Here is a 24,927-nt window from a genome sequence, read left to right as displayed (position 1 = left end):
GTGGACACCTGCCATGCTGCAATCCATTTCTTTTTCTCTTTTCCCTCCCCCCGGCCCCGCAAACAGACACATGAACAGACACACACACAGATAGATAGATAGATAGATAGATAGATATACATATATCGGAAAGCTGTGAGAGCAAATCTTTATGCTCTCTTCCTGGCTCCCTCTGGAAGCAGATGGTTGGAAAACAAACAACTTTATTTCTATGTAGTCATTTTTTAAAAGTTTTTTATTTGAAATTGTGGATGCTGCTATAGTTCTGAGGGCTCTACACCTTTCCTTCTCAAGGAGCCATACTGAAATAATTTTCACTTACAATTAGTCCTGCCAGAACTAGTTGATCTTTTTACAATTCTATCCACAGTCAAGGAGTGTAGAGTCCTAGTAAGGAATAATTATGTAATCCACATCTTTTCCTACCATTGAAGTCCTCCAGGTTCTCCCAGGCAGATGTGTGTGTTTTTCCCAATCACTTGCCACCTGATCCTTCTAACTGGAGACTGAACCAGATAGAGTCTGATAGGCCACAGTATATGGTCTTTATGGGGAGGGGCCATGGCTCAGTGGTAGAGCACCTGCTTTGCATGCAGAAGGTCCCTGGTTCAATCCCCAGCTTCTCCAAGTAGGGCCGAAAAGAATCCTGCTTTAAACCCTGGAAAGCAGCTGCCAGTCAGTGTCGACAATACTGGGCTAGACGGACCAATAGTCTGACTCGGTATAAGGCAGCTTCCTTTGTTCCTAGTATAAGCAATGGACCACCGGCCAATTTCTGGTGAACTTGTTGCAAGTAATGCTTTAAGTCAACAGTGGGCAACTTGCAGCCATCCAGATTGGTTGGCTGGCCTACAACTCCCATGATCCATCACCATTGGATGTGCTAGCTAAGGCAGATAGCAGTTGTTAGAGCAAAGCATCCTGAGATCCCTGCTTTGGTCTGATCCTGCAAGACACTTCCTTAATGTTCTCAAACAAAATGGTACAGTCAGGGTCATGCAGAATGGAGTAGTTCTGCCTTCTCTTAAGTAGCCCCAATCTGGGCTCTTGCTTTCTTAATTTAGAGGGGGTGGGAATTGTGGATCACAGAGATTCTAGCAAAAAATAAAGCCGACTGTGCAAGATTGCAATAAGCTCAACTCTGAATTAAATTGTGGGTATGGTTGACAACATTTGAGAAAGAAAATACTGCTCCCACCATGCTCCATCCTAAGAAGTGATATTGGGCATAGAATTCTGCTCCCCTGAGAACTGCAGCTTTACATTAAAAAGCAATATCAAGTTTCTAGCCCTTATGGGTGTGCAGGTGGCATCTGCTGAATTCCCAGACACCAGATTAATGTCCGAACAAGATTTCCAGCGGTTAGAGGTAGGGCTTCAGTGCTCAGCACAGCTCACTGCCACTCCCCAACCAAATCAGAATAAATTATGCAAAACAAGAGAAAGATATGCAAATTTCCCTGCATGTGCATAACTTATGCAGCTTTCAGAATTGATTTACTGTTCTTAGTGCACAATTTCAATTTATTTTGGCACATTGGATACTCCTTTTGGGGAGCCAAGGAAACTGGAAGAGCTTTCCCAGTTCACAGTCTTAGCCACTAGACCACACCAGCTCCATTTGTGTATTTCTCCGCCCTACCCTTTTCTTGGAAATGAAGGCCTCCGAGTTCTCGTACCTGGGGCTGAAAGGCAGGCCTGGGCAGTTCTGCTGAAGCCAGCAATTTGGAGACAATCTTGGCATCTCATCATCCACCTCAGAGGCTTCCCCCTGCTTCATTCCCACCCTCTCGTGATGGCTGCTATTACAATCCACTCACAGGTAACAGGTCAAATGGTCTCAACCACTTAGCCGATGTCTACAGCTGTTGGAAGAAGGCCATGGCCTGTCTGAACTTGCTCCTGAAATAAGAAAGTCTGGAATTAGCTGTTCTCTGTCTTCCACCCCTGGCTTCCTTGCAGCCCCCCTCGAATGTGTTGATCCTGCCCCATCTGGATGGTGCACAGTTGTTGTTGGTGTTACAGGCTCCTATCAGAGCCAAGTCTTCCTCACTAGCCCCCGAGAGCTCCTTCAACTCTCTGGGAGCATCGGGCCGGAGGTACTGCCACGCTTTGCGGCCGTTGTGGTCCCGGAGGCTCGTGTTGGCCTCGTAGGCACCCACCAGCACTTTGATGACCATCTCATGGCCCTGCAGGGCCGCCAGGTGCAAAGGGGTCAGCCTGCCGCTGGCTGTGAGCACGTTGATGTCCACTGGGTAGCAAATGTTCTTCGCAAAATTGATCACCTCAATCAGGTCTTCATGGCGGCCGTGTTTGGCCAGCCAGTGGAGAACGGTGAAGCCGGTCACGAAGTCTCTCCTGGAGAGCAGACTGGGGTCCTGGGCAAGCAAGCGGAGGATGCTCTCGGCATCTCCTTGGGCCACGGTCAGCATCCACTCGTGCTCCAGAGGGTCCAGAGCCAAGGACAGGTCCTCAGAGTTCACATCCATGGGATTTTCTGGATCTTGAATGCCAGCTGAGATGCTTTGCCTTTGGGAAGCCATCAGCCAGGCAGGCCTGACTTGGCTGCTCTGCAGGAGGATCTCCTTGAGTCCTTTCCTCCTCGTGCTGCCCATGGAGAGCCAGGCTGTGTCCATTCCTGCCACCCAGTTGCCCGAACGCCTGCTGGACCTGTTCAGGCTCTTGTTGAAGTTGGACAATTTTCCCCGGCGGAGAATGATGCTCTCAGCCCGGATGCTGGGGCTGGGAGACCGGCTGCCAACAGCAGCCTGATCTGGGAAGGTGCCTCCTAGTACACATGGTTTCAAGTCCCGAGACGTCTGCTGTCCCTCTTTCACACTCTCTGCCATTTGCCCCGCTGCCATGTTGCCTCCTCTCAGATCCAGCGTTCCCCAAAGGTCCCTGGGGGTTCCTACCACATCTCTCATGAAGCCGTGGTCCGTTTCTCACACAGCGGCAAGTTCCATCCGTTGCTTTCCTGACAGATAAGGAGGGAAATACCGCCGTGCTCTCAGAACTGCAGCATTTCCTGGTTCTGCAGGCATGCAAAGGGGAACAAACTCTTTCGTTACTTGGAAGAAAACACCCTAGTTGTGAAACAGGCTACAGGCGACAAGAGCCTGCCCAGAAAGTTCAAAAGCCCACTATAGGACTACATTGCTTTTGTCAAACAGTGGTTTTCTTTTTCTTTTTTTTAATTAAAGGTGCCATAATACTTGTTTTTGCTGCAAAAATAAGTAAGTTGGCTGCCCTCTGGGTCTTACTTTAAAATATTTTCAAAAGGCATCTGACACTTTTATCTCTCCCTTGCCCTCCTAAAGTTTAAATAAACTTTTGAAGGCACATACAGTTGCTTCTTTTTCATGCCTGCCCCCCCCAACCCCACTGCATAAAATAAAATGCTTGATTTGTGAATTCCTTCCTCTCCCAACATAGCAGCTTACAGTGTTTAGAAGAGAGAGAGAAAGGTTCTAGAGCTGATGTTTTCCTGGAAATATCTAGCGGGGGGGGGGGGCAGATGCAGAAGTAGACAGGCCTCCTGCACCTTTAATAGCTGTGTCGAAGAGGGAATTTTAGCCAGTGTAGTTTGCAAGTTACACCTGCTGAAATCCCCCCCCCACAAAATTATTAAAGGTGCAGGAGCCCAGACCTCTTTTACCTCTGACTACCCTAAAAATGTCACCACCTGATAGGGTAGCTCTTTGTCCTGTCTCCTGAGACGTGAGGATGGTATTTCTATCATCCTTAAACCACCCTGCAAGGTAGGCTGGTCTTGTTGTTTTCACATTACAGATGGCCGCCTGAGAGAGAGTGGCTTGCTGAGACTACTCATGAGTAGTGCACAGCGAAAGTGGGGATTTCTCAGATGGCTTGCTTAGCCCTTTATGCTACACCAGTGCTTAACTTTAGAGAGCATAGCAACACTCCAAGCAGAAACTCTAGCTGTTCTGGCCTGAAAGAAATGCACTCTGTATGTACTCGAAAGCACTATCATCTATGCTCCCCCCCACCTCAAGCACATGCATTAGCCCCGCCCCCGGTTTCAAAAACACTTTTTGATCCTCTCTCGTGTTCTCTGTACACATGTCTGAATGTTGTGACTGTAGGATAGAAGGTGGCAAAAGCTATGTTTTAAACAAAATCTACCTGCAATGAAGGAATTACATGTGCATTAATAACATGTAGCATGCACTTTGCACTTTTTTAAGTATTCAAAATGTGTGGTGTGCATTATAACAGCCTTCCTTAGCCTAAGAACATAGCCCTGCTGGATCAGACCAAGGGCCCATCTAGTCCAGCATTCCGTTCACACAGTGGCCAACCAGCTGCCCAGGGGAAAACCACAAGCAGGAGATGAATGCAAGGGCACCCTCCTGCCCATGTTCCCCAGCGACTGGTACACATAGGCAGACTGCCTCTGATACTGGAGGCAGCACATAGCCCCCAGTATTCCTTGATAGCCTTCTCCTCCAGGAATTTGTCTAACCCCCTTTGAAAGCCATCCAAATGGGTGGCCATCACTACATCCTGTGGTAGTGAATTCCATAGTTTAACTCTGCACTGTGTGAAGAAGGCCGTCCTTTGATATGTCCTGAATCTCCCAGCAACCAGCTTCATGGGATGACCCCACTGGGTTCTAGTATGATGAGAGAGGGAGAAAAACATCTCCCTCTCCACTTTCTCCACGGCATGCATCATTTTGTACACCTCTATCATATCTCCGCTTCCTTGCCTTTTCCCCCAAGCCAAACAATTCCAGCTAGTGCCCTCCAAACGTGTCGGACTACAACTTTCACCATCCCCAGCCAGGATGGCCAATGGGGTGATGGAAGTTGTAGTTCAACCCATCCGGAAGGCACCAGGTTGGAGAAGGTTGTACTGTCGAATCATAGGGTTGGAAGCAGTGGAGGCTGGTGGTGCCAATGGCAGTGGGGTGGTGAATCCGCTCCTGGTTTCAGGCAGAACCAGGCAGAACTGTAAAGGAGCTATCCAAGGTGCGAAGCTCCTTTAGAATTCTGACTGAAACCTGGAGCGGATTCACCACCTCACTGCCATTGGAGCCACCAGCCTCCACTGGTTGGAAGGGACCTCATAGGTCATTTGGTCCAACCTCCTGTTCAATGCAGGATAGATTTGCAATGCAGGAAGCAACGACCGCACCCCTAACAGATGGCTGTCCACCCCCACAGAAGAAATGTCCACCGCCTCCTGAGGCAGCCTGTTCCATTGATGAGCAGCTGTTCCAGTTATCTTAGCCTATCCTCACAACCACCCGGTAAGGTAGATCAGTATTAAGAATTCCCCCTTATTGCGAGACTGAAAGAGGGTGCTTTGCTCAAGGCTCCCCTCGCGAATCGAGGCTGAGCGTTGGAGACTTTCTTAATCACAGCTCATTCCCAGCTCTGAGAAGCAGGAAATGCAAGCGTTGATTTAAGAGTGACATGTGTAAACAAAAAACAAAAAAAACACCAGCCCTCCAACCCTGATCTGTCTTGCATGAAACTTCTTAACCCACATCTCAGGGTGATTCATGTTTACTTGGTGCTAAAACAATCTTCCATTGTGCTGACCCCTTTTGCCTCCGGGGCTGCCCTTCCTGCTGGGCTTTCGCACATAAAAGCAGAATCGGAAAAAGAAACCAAAAAGGCCCGAATCGTTCCAAGTTAATTATGAGCAAGCCCCTTCCAAAGGTGCCCAGTCTTTTTTTCTTTTTACCTTTCCAAACGCACCTGCCCGGTGGCACGTGCCGATCCAACCCAGCGGCCTCGGCCTTCCCGATCTGGGATCCACTCTGGCACCTTGCAAATCTCCTGCTGTCCTCCGGGCTCCTCCTTCCCTTCTGCGGCAGCGTGCCTTCCGTGTCTCAGTGCAGCCTCCAGCCGGCCCTGCAAGTGCCTTTGTGCAAAGTTTGCCATGGGTGAGCTTCGAAGCGCAGCAGAAAAGCGCGAGCGTGACCTTTGCTCTCTCTCTTGACTGGGACAGATTAAGCTGCCGCCTGTGAGATTTCGTTTCTGCCTAACACACAGCAGTGAGCCTTGACACGCAGGATCTTAGAGGCGACGTGACAAGCGACGACTGTGGCGGTCATGGCTACAAACCCTCATGTTCGGTGAAGCCACACAGATCAAGGGACGATGGCCCCCAAAGGAGGGGCACCAGAAAAACCAGTTAGGCCGGGCACTTTGCAAGGCACCAATTGCCTATAGACTCCATCCTTAGACCATGTGGAGGAACAGCCATGCTGGGGGGAGATGTGTAACAGACGCATTAAAGAAAGCTACACCAATAATAATAATGATGATGATGATGCTTATGTTTATTATTAACAATATAATGGTAATTATTAATGTTTAGAGTTCAAAACATTTTGCATACTTTATCTCACTTATCCTCACAACAGCCCAGTAAGGTAGGTCTGTGTTGTCGCCCATATTATGGGTGACAAAACAGGAGCTGAGGCTCAGAGAGAGCAGCCTGCCCAAGGCCAAATTCACATGGGAGGGGAGATCTGCGCTTCTTGATTCATAGCTCAGTCTTTTAGCTGGTACTGAATGAAGATGATTCTTCAGAAGCAAAGAGGACTTCAGGAACTCTGCTCCCTTCTCCCACTCCTTTTGTTTCTTGCATGGGAGAAGGCAGAAGGGAGGGAACGGGGTGTGGCTGAAGCCTGCCAGCTCCCCACCAAGATAAAAACTGCTGGTAACAGGATGAGGGCTGTCTTACAGAGAACTGGTTGCACTTCCTCAAAACTGCAACTGTCAGGTTCCTGCTAGAAGCAGATGCTGTTAAAAACAATTTTTCTTTGGAGCCTAGCTGTGCACTCTCTTTGCACACCGAACTAATCCACATTTAGGAAGCTGTCAAGAGCTTGTTTTGGGCCAGGACTCAAGCCAGGAACACATGAACCAAGTATAGAGGACAGTGTGCCCCTGAGCAAGTGCAGAGTGCGTTTCTTTTCACCACAGAAAATGAGTAGCATTTCTGCCTGGAATGTGGTTCAAATGCTTAGGTGGCCTCCTAAACATTTGAAGCAGATCAATGTTGTGCTGTTAAGGCAATGAATTGGGAAGCCCCAGTTCAAATGTGACCATCTCTCAGCCTAGCATCTGTAAATATGGACAGAATAAGAGCAGCCTACCTTACAGGGCTGTTGTAAGAATTATTGAAATCATGTAGATGACGTGTAATGCAGTAGCCAACAGAGCACGCCTATAGATGTCTACTCAGAAGTATGTCTCATTGAGTTCAACGGGGCTGAGGTTTGCCCATATCCTGGATTTCTGAAAGGGGAACAACAATATGTTCCACCCATTCTAAATATATTTTCGCTGAAGCAAGTCCTATTGATTCTGATGGAGTTAACTTTCACTTAAGCGTACCTGGAATTGTGCCGGATATAGCGATCGATGCTAATTCAGAAAAGTGCTCAGAGTATGTGAAGAGTGGTGAATTTATTTCAAGTATCTACGGGGCCCAGCGATGGGGTGGGGGCAAGTCACTTGTCAGGGAACTTGCCCCCCTTTCTACTCTTGGGGAGCCACCTCTGCCATGAGCTTATTATCAGGCCACCTACTAAAGTAAGGGCACAATCCTATGCATGTTTAGACAGAGAAAAGGCCTGCAACTCCCAGCATTCCCCAGCCAGCATGCTGGGGAATGCTGGGAGTTGCAGGCCTTTTCTCTGTCTAAGCATGCATAGGATTGTGCCCTAAGCTACTGTTCTTTTGGCCTCCCCCACCACTTCTGCGTCAGCATGATGGGGATAAGAATACTGGCCTAACTTAAAGGGTTGTTGTATGGACTGCTGAGATGACATCATCAAGTGACACTCTAGAGACTTCTCTTTATTTTTTAAATATACATACATGGATTTGTACATATCAATAGCAATGGAAACATATGAAATGCATATATGTGAAAATACAACTTTCTAGCAATTAAACACAGGCTTCAAAAAAAGTGAACCAAATATCCAAATAAACATCCATTTGAAGGTAGCCTCAATACCCCACCTGTTCAAATGCTGAAAGCATTGTAAGGTCCTCGATCCATTGCATTATAGGAGGTGCGTGTTTATCTTTCCAATGTTGTAATATCAGTCTTTTAGCTGTCAAAAGGGTGCGGAAAATCCATTTACGCTGACCATTCCTTAATTTCCAGGAAGCAGGTAGATAATTTAAAACAGCATGTATATCAGCAAATATTAAAGACTGTTCCAGTACAAAATGTATTCATATAACAATCTCCTCCCCAAAAGGAGGAGCAACCACTGGACATTGCCAAAACATATATTTAAAAGAAGCATTAGCTGCATTGCTCCACCAGCAATTAGCCAAATTAGAACCTTCTATTTATTTTTTATTTACAATTAATTTAGGAGTGGAATAGAACTTCTAAGCCTGATTTATAATAAAGTGCTGTGTGGCACTTAGGAGTTAATTGGTTTTATGCTGGAAAAACTTTCCCATGGGCACTCATTCCCATAGCTCACTCCATCAAATGTTGTAGCAAAATTCTCTGTAGTCTCTTTAACCAGTTTCTTGTGTTGTGATGAAGTCGAGCTTTTCCAGGTGATTACAGGGAGCAGAGACATTTTCTCAGAGAAGAATAACTGGCTAATGATTACCCACAGCTTCTGTTCTTTGCAGGGGGGAGATAACCATGAAGGTGAGGGCAAGGAGGAGAGTCCAAACCTTTTCCCACACAATGACTGTAAGGAAATGAAATACACAGAAGAAAGGTAAAGCTATTTTGCTTGACCAGCTCCAAGTTCCTTCCTTGTCTTTGCCAGCTTTGCACCTATAGTGCTCTCTAGTGGCCAAGTTGCTGGCAAATCGAGAAGAACTGGCAACACCTGCGAGAAAAGATGAAGGGGATATTTCAAATGTGAAACACGAGTGTTGGGGCTGCTGAACAATTACACTCAAATCAGGATAATGAATTCTTTGTTGTTGTTTATTCGGTCAGTCGCTTCTGACTCTTTGTGACTTCATGGACCAGCCTGTGCCAGAGCTTCCTGTCGGCCATCGCCACCCCCAGCTCCCCCAAGGTCAAGTTTGTCTCCTCCAGAATATCCTCCATCCATCTCGCCCTTGGTCGGCCCCTCTTCCTTTTGCCTTCCACTTTCCCTAGCATCGGCATCTTCTCCAGGGTATCCTGTCTTCTCATTATGTGGCCAAAGTTCTTCAGTTTTGCCTTTAATATCATCCCCTCAAGTGAGCAGTCTGGCTTTCTTTCCTGGAGTATGGACTGGTTTGATGTTCTTGCAGTCCAAGGCACTCTCAGAATTTTCCTCCAACACCACAGTTCAAAAGCATCTATCTTCCTTCGCTCAGCCTTCCTTATGGTCCAGTTCTTGCAGCCATAGGTTACTATGGGGAATACCATTGCTTTAACTATGCGGACCTTTGTTGTTAGTGTGATGTCTCTGCTCTTAACTATTTTATCAAGATTTGTCATTGCTCTCCTCCCAAGAAGTAACCGTCTTCTGATTTCCTGGCTGCAGTCAGCGTCTGCAGTAATCTTTGCGCCTAGAAAGACAAAGTCTGTCAGTGCCTCCACATTTTCTCCCTCTATTTGCCAGCTATCAATCAAGCCGGTTGCCATAATCCTGTTTTTTTTTAGGTTTAACTGCAACCCAGCTTTTGCACTTTCTTCTTTCACCTTCATCATCAGGTTCCTCAGCTCCTCTTCGCTTTCAGCCATCAAAGTGGTATCATCTGCATATCTGAGATTGTTAATGTTTCTTCCAGCAATTTTAACTCCAGCCTTGGATTCATCAAGCCCAGCACGTCACATGATGAGTTCTGCATACAGGTTGAATAGGTAGGGTGAGAGTATACAACCCTGCCATACTCCTTTCTCAATCTTAAACCAGTCCGTTGTTCCATGGTCTGTTCTTACCATTGCTACTTGGTACTTGGACTTGAGGATACAGATTCCTCAGGAGGCAGACAAGATGACTTGGTGTCCCCAAACCACCAAGAACTTGCCACAATTTGTTATGATCCACACAGTCAAAGGCATTAGAATAGTCAATAAAACAGAAATAGATGTTTTTCTGAAACTCCCTGGCTTTCCCCATTATCCAGCGGATATTGGCAATTTGGTCTCTAGTTCCTCTGCCTTTTCTAAACCCAGCTTGTACATCTGGCAATTCTTGTTCCATGAATTGCTGGAGTCTACTTTGCAAGATCTTGAGCATTACCTTACTGGCATGTGAAATAACGGCCAACTGATAGTCTGAACATTCTTTAGTGTTTCCCTTTTTTGGTATGGGGATATAAGTTGATTTTTTCCAATCTGGTGGCCATTTTTGTGTTTTCCAAATTTGCTGGCATATGGCATGCATCACCTTGACAGCATAATCTTGCAAGATTTTAAACAGTTCAGCTGGGATACTGTCGTCTCCTGCTGCCTTGTTATTAGCAATGCTTCTTAAGGCCCATTCAACCTCACTCTTCAGGATGTCTGGCTCTAGCTCACTGACCACACCATCAGATCTATCCCCAATATGACTATCCTTCCTATACAGATCTTCCGTATATTCTTGCCACCTTTTCTTGATCTCTTCTGCTTCTGTTAGGTCCTTGTCATCTTTGTTTTTGATCATACCCACTCTTACCTGGAATTTACTTCCAATGTTTCTAATTTTCTGGAAGAGGTCTCTTGTCCTTCCTATTCTATTACCTTCTTCCACTTCCACGCATTGCTTGTTTAAAAATAATTCCTTATTTCTTCTGGTTAACCTCTGGAATTTTACATTTTATTGGGCATATCTCCCCCTATCACTGTTGCCTTTTGCTTTCCTTCTTTCTTGGGCTCCTTGCAGTGTCTCAGCAGACAGCCATCTTGCCTTCTTGGTTTTCTTTTTCTTTGGGACTTTTTTGTTGCTGCCTTCTGAACAATGTTGCAAACTTCTGTCCATAGTTCTTCCGGGACCCTATCTACTAAATCAAGAATTAAGTAATCTATCTACTTAAATCTATTCTTCACCTCCACTGCATATTCATTAGAAATATCAGTGAGCTCATATCTAACTGATCTGTGAGTCTTCCCTGTTCTCTTTAGTCTGATTCTAAATTGTGCAATAAGAAGTTCTTATTAATAAGAATAAGAAGAATAAGAAGTTCAGAAGTACTGACTGCATAGATGTCCGCCACCTTTGGCTACAAAGGATGTAGTCAATCTGATTTTGGTGTCGACAATCTGGTGAAGTCCATGTATAAAGTTGTCTCTTAGGTTGTTGGAAGAGAGTGTTTGTTATGCACAGTGAGTTGTCTTGGCAAAATTCTATCAGCCTATGTCCCGCTTCATTTTGTTCTCCCAGACCATGCTTGCCTGTAATTCCAGGTGTCGTTTGACTACCCATCTTAGCATTCCAGTCTCCTGTAATGAAAATAACATCTCTTTTTGGCGTATTATCCAGAAGGTGCTGCAGATCCTCATAGAACTGATCTACTTCTGCTTCTTCAGCATCTGTGGTTGGGGCGTATATTTGGATCACTATGATGTTAAATGGCTTACTCTGAATTTGAATTGAGATCATTCTATCGGTTCTGGACTGTATCCAAGCACTGCTTTAGCTACTTTATTATTGATTATGAAGGGTACTCCATTTTTTCTGTGGTCTTCTTGTCCACAGTAGTAGATCTGATGGTCATCTGATGTGAAATGGCCCATTCCAGTCCATTTCAGTTCACTGACACCCAAAATGTCTATATTTAATCTTGACATCTCCCCAATAACCACATCCAATTTGCCCTGGCTCATATATCTTACATTCCAGGTTCCTATGGTGTGTTGATCTTTAGAACATCGGATTCGTTGTTCATCACCAGCACCGTCGTCTGCTAGCCATCCTTTTGGCTTTGAGCTAGCTGCATCATCACATCTGGGGCTACTTGAACTTATCCCCTGTTCCTCCCCAGTAGCATTTTGACCATCTTCCGACCTGGGAGTCCCATCTTCCAATGGTATACTGACATATCTCTGGTTGTACCGATCCATTTAGTTTTCATGGCAAGAATACTGGGGTGGGTTGCCGTTACCTTCCCCAGGGATCATATTTAGTCTGACCTCTCTGCCATGACCTTCCCGTCTTTGGTGTCCCTTCACGGTTTCGCTCATGACATCATTGAGGTGCTCAAGCTCCAGCACCACGACAAGGTAATGAACTCCTTTGCTGGAGAATGAATTCTTTATCCCATGCTAAATGGTCAATTACACTCAAACACCCACATTCTAGCCCAGAGTAGTGACCATGTATTATCGACAACAGGAGTGGGGAACCTGTGGCCCGTGAGCCTAACCTGGCCCACGGAGGTTTCCCATTTGGTCCATGGAGGCTCAGGCTCCTTCTGCAGGCTGGACCCACTCTGGTCCCCAAGCTCCACCCCCTGGCCTGGAAGCTACCAGGGGCTTGGGGAGGAGTCGGGGAGAAGAATCGCCTTAGCTTTGAGATTCCCTCCAATGGAGGAAGCCCATGCATAGCAAAGCCTGATCCTGGCCAATGTGCTCCATGGATCATCCACCTGGTGCATCAGCTGGGGTGGCTTCTCTGCGTGTGGGCTTCCCCCAGTGCTGGAATCCCATGTGCAGCAAAGCACGGTTCTGGCCATGGCACTGAGTGGATCATCCACCCAGCATGTCAGAGGGGAACCAAATTATATTGGAACATCCTCCCCACATGTCCCTTGGTCCACAGAGGTCTGGGTGGATGGGTCAGCTGCCCCGCACAGGAAAGAGTTTCCCACCCCTGATTTACATTTCTCCAACTTGAACCTGCTCGTACAGTGAGATAACCTTTGGAGGTCCTCCACTGGTTGTTCCCACTATCTTGTAAGGTGAGATGGGTGCTGAAGGGAAAAATGGGGTGCTCAGGAGCGGCCCCCTGCCTCCTAGTGCCACCTCTGATGTCTTTTCTAGGCCAGATTAAGGCCTTTTTATTTTCCGAAGCCTTTTAGGTCTCCCTTTTATCTCTGCTGTTTTATTGACCATATATCTATATCTATCTATCTATCTATCTATCTATCTATCTATCTAATCTATCTATTTATCTGTCTGTCTGTCTGTCTATCTATCTAGTTTATTATTGTTTTGCTGTGCATTTTATTCTGAATTGTATTGTTTGATTTGTAAGCTGCTCTGAAAATATTTTTAGAGAAGGTGATATACACATTCTTAAAATAAATGTGTGTGCGTGTGAGTACACAAACAAGTGAGCCAGGCACCATCTGTCCAGGAGAGAAGCCCCCTTTCCTCTTTGGATACTAACATCTTGTATGACCCAGACCTAGAGTTTGGTAACACACTTTCAGAGGGGAGGAAGGAAGCCATTCCCCTGTGGCTAATGCGAGCTCAGTGTAGCGGAGAGGCCTTTTTAAAACATCACTGTTTCTCCAGCATCTCAAACAACCTCCTCCACTCCACTGAAATTGTGATTCTGTTCCCATGTACCTGGGAGTAAGCCTTATTGTACTCAGAGGGGCTTGCTTCTGAGTAGACATATATAGGACTGTGTTGTGAATGAGAGTCCCAAAAGCCAGGAACCACAAATGCCATCTACCTGATGAAGCCTGCAAGATTCAAGAAACATCCTGCTGAAGACTAAGAAAACAGAAAGTGGTGTGAAAAGTTCTGAAGCCAAATGCTGTTTTAGGTCAGGATGTTGCCACTGTACTCTGGCAAACTGCTTTGAGAAGTTTTTGTTGCAAGCCGGTAGGTAAGCATTCTACGTTTAATTGCTGGATTTGCTTTTAAATCTGCTATGTAATGGTATGTTTTATTTATCTTCAGTTTCTTATCTTATTATGACTATTTATGGTTTGTTGTTGTGCTGTCTTTCAATGCGATTTATGGCAGAAAAGTGGCGTGTAATAGCATGAGAGTCAGTGTGGTGTAGGGGTTAGAGTGTTGGACTGGGACTCAGGAGAACCGAGCTCTAGTCCCTACTCGACCGTGAAACTCACTGGGTGACTTTAGGCCAGTCATTGACTTGCAGCCTGACTTACCTCACGGGGTAGTTACAAGGATAAAACAGGGAGGAGGAGGGCCATGTCTCCCACCTGGGCTCCTTGTGAGAGGGGAAAAGACAGAATATAAACGTAATAATAAATTAAAATATATAAACATCATCTGTAGGTGCTCGCATGTGTGTATGCTGTTTCTTCATCACACATGAGATTTCAAGCAGGAAATACATTTTCTACATTGGTCCTAGATTTAAAAATATAATAAGAACATGAGAAGAGCCCTACTGGATCAGATCAAGGGTCCATCTAGTCCAGCATTCTGCTCACACAGTGGCCAGCCAGCTGTTGAGCAGGAACCCACAAGCAGGACACAAACACAACAGCACCCTCCCACCCATGTCCCCCAGCAACTGGTGCACATCGGCGTTCTGCCTCTGGTACTTTTCAACCAGAATGAAATTATAAGAGTTAAACTGATGCATACAGACAGAGGTTAGAAATGTAATGCAATATGGTGTTACTATAACAGTAGCAATGACAACAACAAAGGATCTTTGTAAAACTGTTTTTATTCCATTTTCTATAATACACAAGAATAACATTGTAAAACAAAGCAGCAACAGATGTTTCATGTAGTCTATAACCAACAACGAGGTGCAATTTTGCAATGTTTTCCTATTTGATGGATATTGATTGGTAAGGAATCCAGTGGCACCTTAAAGACTAACAGATTTTGGCCACAATCCTATACCCATTTACCAGGGAATAAACCGTGTTGAACTAACATCTGAGTAAACGTGTGTACTATTGCACTGTTACAGTGCAATCCTGTACATGTCTACTCAAAGTTAAGCCCCACTGAGCTCAATGGGGCTTACTCCCAGGTAAGTGGGTATAGGATTACAGCCTTATATCCTCTTTAACATGCCACAAGGCCCTTTTGGTTTTGCTGCAATCAGTTTAAGATGGTTATATCCCTCTAGCAGCAGCAAAAAGATGGTATCAAAAAATGGTTACAACATTGGTTCTAGGGCTAGCAAATGAGAGACACAAAGTTATGTTAAAGTAACAACTCATATTAGCCAAGTTTAGACTGATCAAAGAGAATACAGGCTTCTGGCTGCTCCCCCCTACTCAGAAGGAACCAGGAAAGTCTGTTTCCCCTTAATAGCAAAGATGTATGCAAAATCGCCAAAGCTGCATTGTCATCTAGGGACATTTCTAGGTCGATCCACTAGGAGCAGTGTGGCCTTAGGTTCTCCCTAAATTCAAATTTACTGCTGCAACTCAGAATTTCGGTTTTGTTTCCATAGCATGCGAACATGGCCCCTTAGCAAAGGTGAATGTGAGCAGGGGCACTTTTCTTTGAGAAGTGTTTGCAAGCTCCCAAATTTGTGATTGCATTTTTTTTAATGCACACTTAAAAAATGTACATTCCCCACCCCCACCCCCACAATATACATTTTCATGCTTTCATCCATGGGGAAAAGTGCACCCTTTGAAAAATACACACAGAAATGTGCACTTTCCCAAGTCGAATGAGTTGTGAAACAGTTTGACAATGGGAGTGAGCTGAAACGAGCTTTGAAGTGATTTTCAGAGAATTTAGCATACTTATCCATTAAACTTAGTGGGACTGACTTCTGAGTAAACACGCACTACCTCAGACAATAAGGGTAGCTTCTCATGCTGCATTTAGTACTTGGCTACTGAACAAGACCCTCAGTGGAATATTAAAACAGGGAACCTCACCCCATAGTTACTCATACACCCCCTAACGCCCCCCATTTATACTCATCCACACAGACATTCTCACACATAATGCACATGCTCTCCTGCTCAGCAAATAGGTTTGAAAAAAGCCTCCCTTTGGAGCCACAGTGGGGCAATTTTCAGAGGGGATCACAGTGCATGGGGAGGGAACAATTAACCTTTCACTTCCCCATGGCACCTCCCTGCATGAAAATGGCCTCCCATGATGAAATAAGGCTTGAAAAAAGCCTCCCATTGCCTCCAGTGGGAGGTTTTTTTCAAACCTAATTCCACCATTGGGGGGGGGGATTTTCAGACAGGTCATGGCATGCAGGGTGACCTCTCCCCAATACTGACCCCCTCTTGCAATCTCCTGTGGTGCAATTAGGCTTAACAAAAGCGTCTGTTGGCACCAATTGCTGCATGGGAGAAGGAGAGGAGGCTTTGGTCCAGTCCAGGAAGCCCTGGTGGCTGCACCTGGGCTGTGGGCCGCAGGTTTTGCACCCCTGTTTTAATAGGAGATGGGAGGGTTTGAAACTTGGACCTTCTATATGCCAAACACGTGCTCTAGCACCGGGCTATGGTCTCTCTCCATACATTTATAACAGTGAATATTTTATAAGAGCTCAGATGGCATATGAAGTATGCACTTTGTAACTCTTTTGTATATCTAATAACTAGTGAAGAGTCACACGGCTGGAATAGCCCTTAGTTTGAAACGGTGACACCTTCCAGCAAACTTACACAGCTGTCCAAGTCAGACACACTGTGCCCACTCCGTCAGAGTGAAGTCATGCCTGGTGCATCCTTACGCACAGTGCCTGCCATGGTGCACCCAGTAGCCCCCTAAGGGAGGTGTCTGTCTACTCCATTCCCCAGAAAGGGGATGCCCCACAGCAGGGGGAAGAGGGCAGGTATATAACTCTGCCCCTTGGCCAAATAATCTCCCCTGGCTTCAAACTGCATAGACTGCAGAGCTATGTGCTGGTTAGGGAAGTCTGCCCAGAATGGCTGGAGATGTTACTGTAGGCTTCAACCACATGGACACATTTAAACTAATTAGGGTGCAATCCTAACTAGATAGGTGGCCACCTCCGAACTTGGAGGTGACCGCCTATCCAAAGCAAGGCAGGAGAGGCACAGGGTGTATCATTGCTCTTTTTTGCTAGACAGCTGTTTTCAGCTGTCTAGCGGCAGCAGGGGGCGGGGCAACCGGGAGAAGAAACTGCCATACGGCACACTGGATGTGTTGTATGCGCAGATCCGCTCTCCCTGCCCTGGAAAGCCCCCCAGCCCCTCCCCTTTTCAGTCGCTCTGCGCTCCTCTTCCGAGCTCGGGGGACGGGGCTTCTCTATGCTGCCTCGGAGGCAGCGTGGACAAGGGGGGAGGTCAGTTTTCCGGGAACCGACCTTGGAGTGCAGGCTCCGAGGTTGGTTCCCGGAAATGAGCATATCCTATGGCCCTCTAGACAGTGTCTAGCAGCCATAGGATTGCTCCCTAAATGCATTTTAAAAACAAAATAACCCCCGATGTTGGGGGTGCAACCAACTTGCATGCACCCATCTCTATTTTTAACCCTCATGTGTCTGGGAGAATGCATGGAGAGGACTAATACCCAGCCCCAAATGTTATTTAGTACAGGGGACATGCTATTGACCCCCCAACCAAATTGCTCAGGGTAATCTTGAGACAGAATGAAATCAGGGAGGCATCCAAAGGGGAAAGTGTTGTAATAATGGGTGACTTCAATTACTCTCACATCGGGTGGGTAAATACATGTTCTGGCCAGGACAAAAAGGTAAAACTTCTACATACTCTAAACACCCATGCCTAGAGGTGACTCTGGACTTAATCCTAAGTGGTGCTCAGGACCCAGGGCAAGAGGTAAGTGTTGTTGAACCAACTGGAAAGGTTGAACACAGTGCTATCAAATTTATATGGAAGTAGTAAATTGACAAGGTAGTCCAATACAGTCACATTTCTCTTCAGAAAAGGAAACTTCTAAAAAAATAATAAGAGGGGGTTGATTAAAAAAAAAAGGAAGTTGAAAGGGAAAGTTAAGCGCTGAGGGTTACTCAAAATTACAATAATAAAAGCTCAGCCAGAATGTAAACCACAAGTCAGGATAAACTCTTATGAGTGGTCACTTAGTTTATCTTGAGCTTTTCATAGAATTGTTGCAGATTGTATTTCTTGCATTTCGCAGCCATTTGATACCACCTGTTGCTCTCTCTCCAGTCACTAAGCCTTAGAAGAGGCATTTCAGCCTTTTAGAATAGGGGAAAATCTGCACAAAAGCTGGGAGACCAGAAAACAGCTGGTGGCTAGGGGGAAGGGAATGGGGCAGGGCCAACTGGGGAACCCCAAAAGGCCAGATTCGGATCCGTCCTGAGGTTCTGCAGCTGTATTCTAGTGCCATCAGACTCTCCTATACACCTTCTGCATTGAGCTTTTTTAAAAATAAGAAATGCTGACTTTTGTGATAGTAGCGTCTCGTCAACCAGTAGCAAAGAATTGGAAAGAATGTACAGATCTATCAGTAATTGTGTGGTATAACTATCTTTGGAATATTGTGTTGGCTGAAAAACTAACCAAACAGATAAGGGCACAAAAGCAACAAAAAGAATCTGACACCTTCCATACAATCTGGTATGAACTTATTGACTTTATTGGCAAACAAGGTTCCCTGAGAAAACCACCAGCATGTCATGGACAGATATGAAAGATACATTTGGATAATTCTAACTAAATCTTCAACTCTTGGTGAACTTCTGTGGAGAAATATATGGTTATTAATGTATTCAAACTCCTCTGATTCTTGTTAACTGTAATTGGATTTCCTAGGTAATGTTTGTGTTTTGTTAGTTGAAAAAGTTGTATTATTTTATATACTCATTAATTACATTGAAAACATGTGATTAAAACTCAATACCTTCGGCATTGCTGTGTCCTGTGTTATCAAGGGACTCCTCACCCCTTCAGTCTGGTCTGTTTTTCTCTCTCTCTGTCCCCCTTCCAAAGGTGGTTGGCCAAAATCTGTGCTTGTGCTTAAGGGATGGGGAGGAAGAGCAATGGCCCCCTCTGCCCCCTAGCCTTGCCCCCAGCACACATTCTTCCCCTCTCTGTGCTTTCCACCTGGAGAAAAAGGGGTGTCAGAAAGAGAATGAAGAGAGTGACAGGGAGAGGGGCGGAGGGAGAAAAAAGGGGGTGGGCCATGCCCACCATGGTCTCTGGCTCCCCATCATCACGGCTAGAATGTGCCCCCAAGAAATTGGCCCTGAAAGAATGTGGCCCTTGGCAGCAAAAAAAAAGTTCCCCCTTCTGCTCTATAACCAGGTTCCCCTCCTGTCCTTAAGCCAGCTCTACCTTGATGCATATGGTGGGTTGTGTATGGCCTGGAGGCTCTATGTTAATTACAAGCTCTCCCACTTCCTTCCAAGGGTGCTTTCCCCCCTGCTCTGAGAGTCAGTTTAGTATAGTGACTAAGAGTGCAGGATCAGCACAAGGAAGAGCTGGGTTCAAATCCTCACTCTGCCGTAAAGCTCACTGCACGACCTCAGGCTGATTTCCCAGCCTAATGTACCTTATAGGGTTGTTGCGAAGGAGAGGCAGGGAAGCAGCAAATATGCTGCTCTGAGAATGTTGATGAAAGGGTATGATTACGCTCCCCTATGTTCCTAAGGTTGCCTCAGCTCCTAAGCCTCCTGTTGGCCCTGATCCTGCCTCATTGCTCAGCAGAGCCCCACATACGGATGGAGTTCTTGGAGAAAGCAACCCGGACCTCCTCCAACATCACCTTTGCTTCTGCCTCCTCCATAAACCCGCTGGGCGGCCCGACAGGATCGCACCGTTTAAGGCCCGGCCGAGTAAGCGCCCTTGAAAAACACTCGTGAGCAAAGAACAAAAAAAAGTAGGATCGAGCCGACCGCGTGCCATCCTAGGCACGCTTGTGATTCGCTGGTGGCCAAGGGTGAACTCCAACGTAAGTCCTACTTAGAGTTGACCCACTGAAATGAATGGGACTTCAGTTAGACATGCCTATCTTAAGTCCCGTGCCTTCCAAGGAGTCTACTCTGGTAGGACTTAAGCTGGATTTCACCCCAGCTCTCCTCGAATGCCGCGGGACTTTCTCCCGAGGAAACATGCACAGGATCCAGCTGCGCGCTCAGGAGGAGGAGGAAGGGTGGAGAAGGCCGGCCTGGCCTGAGCGGGGGTGTTGCAGCAGGGCCGTCGCTCGCTCGCTCGCTCGCTCGCGCCCTCCTTCCCTTCCTCCCTTCAGCGCCTGAGAGCCACCCGGGCAAGCGCGCAGCCACACTGTCGCCGCGCGGACTCTTGCCTCGCGCGCCTCGGCCTGCACCATTTCGGCCCGAGGAAGAGGGGTGGGGAAGAGGGGCTGCGAGCGAGCGCTCTGCAGCCGCCCCCGAAAGGCACCGGGAGGAGCGGGCGGACTGAGGAGGAAGGACCCCGCCAGCGCCTTTCTCCTCCGCGCCCGAGCCGGCTCCGAGCGAGGGGCCGAGCGCGGAGCCGCGTCCACGCCCCTTTTCTCTCCCCCCCCCTCTCCCTCACACACACACACACACTCGCCTCCCCCCTCGCGCCGGTGCCGCAGTGGCCGGGCCCTTCCTCTCCTCCCCTCCGCCAGTCGGTGCGAGAGCGTCTGCTGGGCTGAAGGGAGGCTCTGCGGCGCGCTCGGCTTCTGGAGACGGCGGCGAGGGCGAGGGGCCATGGCGGCCACCGAGTTGGCGCGCCAGGTGGTGAGTCGCGCAGGACGGCGGGGCTGGCGAGGAGGAGGGCGCGCCCCGGACCGGGGTGGGCCTCGCCGAGAAGCGCGCCCAGCCTCCCTCGCCCGCAACATTTTTTGCAGAGCTGCCGCGGCTGGGCGAGCGTTTTGTGCGCGAGGGAAAGCGCCGGCGTCGGGCAGGCGGCGATGCGCAAGCGGGCGAGGGAAGAGGCGAGGCGGCTGCTCGGATGAATGGATGCTGGGTGGATGATGCGCGGATGGCTCCGTTAGGAGAGCCGGCGAGGGCTGCGTTTTTCTCCTCGCTCGGATCCTCACGGCTCCGGATCCAGATTTGGGCATTCGCACGACGAGAGAGGGCGCGGGGGGGGGGGGATTCCGAAGCAGATGGGGCGGTCCTCTGTAGAGGATGAGTTCTAGTGGGGTGATTGGTGGGAGGGTGAGGGGGTCAGATATATGGATTTGATTTTTTGATAGGATTATTATTATTATTAATAATATTTATTAATTATTGCAAAGGGCTCAGAGCTGGGACGATAGAGAGGCTGCTGGGGTGATACCTCGGAGGTGACTCTTCTGTTATAGGTTCTGGCGCGATGGGGAGAGGTTGGCTCTTTTTTTCCAAGCTGGATTGTTGCGGGGCGGGGGGAAGGTGGGAGGATATTGTGCTGCCTCCCCCCCGTGATGGGTTTGTGGGGTGCATTCAAAAGGGAATGGAGGGTTTGCTTGATTCGGGGCGATGTAGCTGACTGTGATGGGCTGAAAGTGGCTGTTTCAAGCAGCGGGTGGCTGTTGGGTAAGATGTTGCGTCTGATGAAGGAAGGAGCTCTTTTCAAGTGCCTGTCTTAAAAGATTTACGCCGGGCCTGAGCTTTGGGAGGGGGAATGTTAAACGATGTGGCGGGCGCAACATTGGTTTCCTCTTGCGTACATGTGTGAAGGTTGGGGGAGAAGGACGATTTGGGGCAGGACTGGGATGGTCATCTGGGAGTCTGGCTTAACTTGATAAGATAAGCTGGGAATCTGGTGTGTGTGTGTATTTTCCCAGAGTGGGTTATTTTTGCAGGCTTGTGATTGCCACGGGGCACAGCTGGCACCTCCATAAAGTGCTTTTAGGTTCGATTGTAAATTCTGCCATGCCAGGGCAGATTAATCTCCATTGTGCTCAATGTTCCCCCGCTCCCTTGTGTGTGTGGCTCTGCCTAGAATATGCTCGCATATATTGGGCAGTTCTTCAGTGTAACATCCACCTAACATAACAAAGAGAAGGATTTTTCAAAATCTAAAGGGTGGGAGGTTTTGTCTTTGCACAAGCTGTATAAGCTCCAGAGCTCACCTGCTCTGTTGTCACGTGTGGCTTTTTCTGCTACAATGAAAGGGAGCTACACAGGCGCTCCAGAGACGAGAGAGACGGGGCTTCTTCTTTGTGCTCGGAATGAATTGAAAACCTGGCTCACAGATGGGTTCAGCTCATTTGCAGTTTGCCATTCTTTCTAACAAGGAATATGACTGCAGGGGCTCCTGGATCTCTAACCTACCAGGACATTCGAACAGGGAGTGTGCAGCATAGTGCTGCGTAATAAAGCATGTGTGCATGTTTTAAATAGATAGTCCCTCTGCATTAAACCAGTGGATTTGTGCTGGGTGACTGTCTAGGGCTGGAACAAAACTGATTCCTCCGGCTTCAAGTATTTCGAAATGGGGAGCCATCATAACTCAGTGGGAGACCACATACCTTGCATTCAGAAGGTTCCAGGTCCAGACCCCTGCATCTTCAGTTAAAAAGGAGTAGTAGTTGATGTAAAAGACATCTCTCTCTCTCTGCCCCAGACCCTGCAGAGTTGCTGCCAGACGCTGTAGGCAATACTGGGGCAGATAGACAAGTAGTCCAACATGGTATGAGGCAGCTACTTATGTTCCTAGGTTTTGTGAATGCAACCCTGTAAGTGCAGGCAGTTTAGTGTGTTCAGGTTCCAAACATATATCTGAGAGCATTTTTCAAGGAATGACATATACTTATGTATACTGCCCAGGATTCCATTTTTGGGGGATGAAGGCATGGTATAGATAAATAAATAAGAGCACAGTCCTGTGCATGCAGGCTGAGGAATGCTGGGAGTTGTAGGACTTTTTTCTATCTAAACTTGTGACCTGAATGTGTTTGGGTTGGGAGGGTGAACTCTGGATTCAAATCCTCCTCAACCATGAAGGGCATATGTGGCTTGGTAGGCCATCTTTCCCCTGGCCAGTTGCCCTCCAGATGTGTTGGACTACAGTTCCCAGCATGGATCAGGCAGCATGGCTGGCTGGGACATGCTGGGAGTCATAGTCCAACACGTGTGGAGAGCACCAGGTTGGGGAAGGGTGCTGTATAGGCTATTGCACCTCACAGAGCTATCAAGACAAAATGCGATGACCTCATGAATGCTGTCCTAAGCATCTTGGTTGAAGGCAGCGACGCTGATGTTGTAAAAAATTAAGGTGAATACACGTGACATCCAGTCGGCTGCATGATGGACTGGTGGGCAGGAAGGCAAATATCCGTGGTAAAACACATGCTTTGCATGCATAAGGCCTCTTGGTTGTTCCACTTGCAGTTAAAGGATTTTAAGCAGAAAAGCACAATGAGAACTCTTCCTGGGACTGTGGAGCACCAGTCACTGTAGGTACTACTTGATGTAAAGCAGCTTCTCACCTTTGCTATCTAATTTCCAAACTATTAAGGCTGCAATCCTATGCATGTTCAGACAGAACAAAGGTCCTACAACTCCCAGCATTCCTCATCAGCATGACCAGCTGGGGAATGCTGGGAGCTGTAGGAGTTTTTTCTCTCTCTAAACATGTATAGGACTGCGCCCTTAGTTCATTTATTTTCTACCTTTCTTCCATCATGGAACTCAAGGTGGTGTACATGTCTCCCATCCAGGGACCTGACCAGACTAAGACCTGCTTAGCATCAACAAACTGGCTGCATCATATGCCTTCAGACAGTTTCCTGGAGGTTATAGACTCAAAGGCCAGGCAAGAAGAAGAGCTCATGCTCCTAAACCCAACACAAAATGCTGTACTACGTAATTGTAGAAGGCTTAGGCAATCCTTTGCCCACGTACTTGAGTGTAAGCCCCATTGAACTCAATGGGATTTATTTTGAATAGGCATGAATAGGATAAGAACATAAGAGCCCTGCTGGATCAGACCAAGGCTCCATCTAGTCCAGCATTCTGTTCACACAGTGGCCAATCAGCTGTTCACCAGGAACCCACAAGCAGAGCATGAGCGCAAAAGCACCCTCCAGCCCACATTCACCAGTAACTGGTGTGCGTAAGTTTACTGCCTCTGGTCCTGGAGGCAGCAAGGAGGATTGCGCTGTTAGGATGGGTTGACTTGCTTTCTTACAGGAAGACACATGAAGCACTTGGTCGCTTGTAGCCTGTGGTGTATCCTTCACCAAATATCCTACGTTTGGCCACCAAACCTGCTTGCTGTGCCTACAGGTAGCAGAGTATGGAGCAGCTCCACTGAAGCGTGGTGGGTCTTCCCATGAACCTGGGTGCTGGTGTGCTGCTGCACTGCATGTTATCATTGCACCAAGGCCCAGAAATCCACTTCCTTGTCACGTTCAGCCACCTACCCTTCCCCAGACACTGCTCTTGCTTCCGTTGAAAACAGCCTACACTTGGGGCAGTGTGGGAGGAGGGCTGGGTCACTGAATATTTCAAGATAAAAGGCGGGAAGTAAATGCTGTGGCCACAATGTAGCTCACCCAAAAGTTCACCTGCTCCTGAGGCAGCATAAGAACATAAGGGCCATGCTGGATCTGACCAGGGATCTGTCTAGTCCAGTATTCTGTTCACACAGTAGCCAACCAGCTGTCCATGGGAAACCCACAAGCAGGACATGAGTGTTACAGCACTCTCCTGCCCATGTTCCCCAGCAACTGGTGTACATAGGCATATGATACTGGAGGTATCCAGTATAGCCATCAGGACTAGTAGCCATTGGTAGCCTCCTCCTCCAGGAATTTGTCTAACCTCCTTTTAAAGCCATCCAAAATGTTGGCCATCACTACGTCTTTTGGTAGCGAATTCTATAGTTTAATTCTGTGCTGTGTGAAGAAGTCCGTCCTTTTATCTGTTCTGAATCTGAAGGATAGAAAAAGAAGGGAGGGTAGCATCTTGAGAAGATTGCCCTTGAAGAAGACTCTTATTATGGGGAATCCTTGGCCCACCAGCGAGAGCCATTGGGCTAGCAGATACTAGGGACAGGGGTTTCTTAGTGGTGGTCCCATATTTTTGGAGAGCCCTCTCTAGTGAGATACATTTTGCCTTGTCACTGCTGGCTTTTAAAAAGAAACCTGGATTTACATTTATTCTAGTCTGCATTTGGTGCTTAAAAATCATTAGCTGCTCTGTGTGTGTGTGTGTGTGTGTGTGTGTGTATGTTTAATTGCAATTTGTATGTTCAT

At 47.3% G+C, this 24,927-nt stretch overlaps 2 protein-coding genes across 7 annotated transcripts in view; one reads left to right on the top strand and one right to left on the bottom strand.

The window, feature by feature from the left end:
- Nucleotides 1-226: 226 nt before the first annotated feature.
- SOWAHD (sosondowah ankyrin repeat domain family member D) lies at nt 227-5,870 on the bottom strand. 2 transcript variants are annotated; one of them, XM_084813770.1, is made up of 2 exons: nt 5,716-5,870; nt 227-3,034 (listed from the first exon to the last, which is right to left on the bottom strand). In XM_084813770.1, exon 2 carries the CDS (start codon nt 2,925-2,927, stop codon nt 1,860-1,862), a length of 1,068 nt encoding a protein of 355 aa, XP_084669896.1. In that variant the 5' UTR covers nt 2,928-3,034; nt 5,716-5,870; the 3' UTR covers nt 227-1,859. The 2 variants fall into 2 exon arrangements, with proteins under 2 accessions (XP_084669896.1, XP_084669897.1); XM_084813771.1 differs by having other exon boundaries at nt 5,730-5,818.
- A 14,143-nt stretch (nt 5,871-20,013) lies between these two features.
- The window catches only part of SEPTIN6 (septin 6), a 60,433-nt gene continuing 55,519 nt past the window's right edge, over nt 20,014-24,927 (top strand). For 4 of the 5 annotated variants that reach the window (XM_084813765.1, XM_084813768.1, XM_084813764.1 and 1 more), the window contains exon 1: nt 20,015-20,479. In XM_084813765.1, coding sequence (XP_084669891.1) covers nt 20,450-20,479 — 30 coding nt within the window. In that variant the 5' untranslated portion in view covers nt 20,015-20,449. Of the gene's footprint in view, nt 20,480-24,927 lie in introns of all 5 variants that reach the window. The other variant, XM_084813763.1, reaches the window with a different exon arrangement.

The sequence above is a fragment of the Heloderma suspectum genome, chromosome 9, assembly GCF_057233095.1.
Source record: "Heloderma suspectum isolate Gila_16-S chromosome 9, 16-S_ref, whole genome shotgun sequence".
Classification (NCBI taxonomy): domain Eukaryota; kingdom Metazoa; phylum Chordata; class Lepidosauria; order Squamata; family Helodermatidae; genus Heloderma; species Heloderma suspectum.
The sequence above is the reverse complement of the archived record's forward strand: the minus strand, read 5'-3'. Positions and strand labels throughout refer to the sequence as shown.

Excerpts from the sequence above, each read along its gene's own strand:
- SOWAHD (XM_084813770.1), bottom strand. The coding sequence starts at position 2,927 with ATGAGAGATGTGGTAGGAACCCCCAGGGACCTTTGGGGAACGCTGGAT.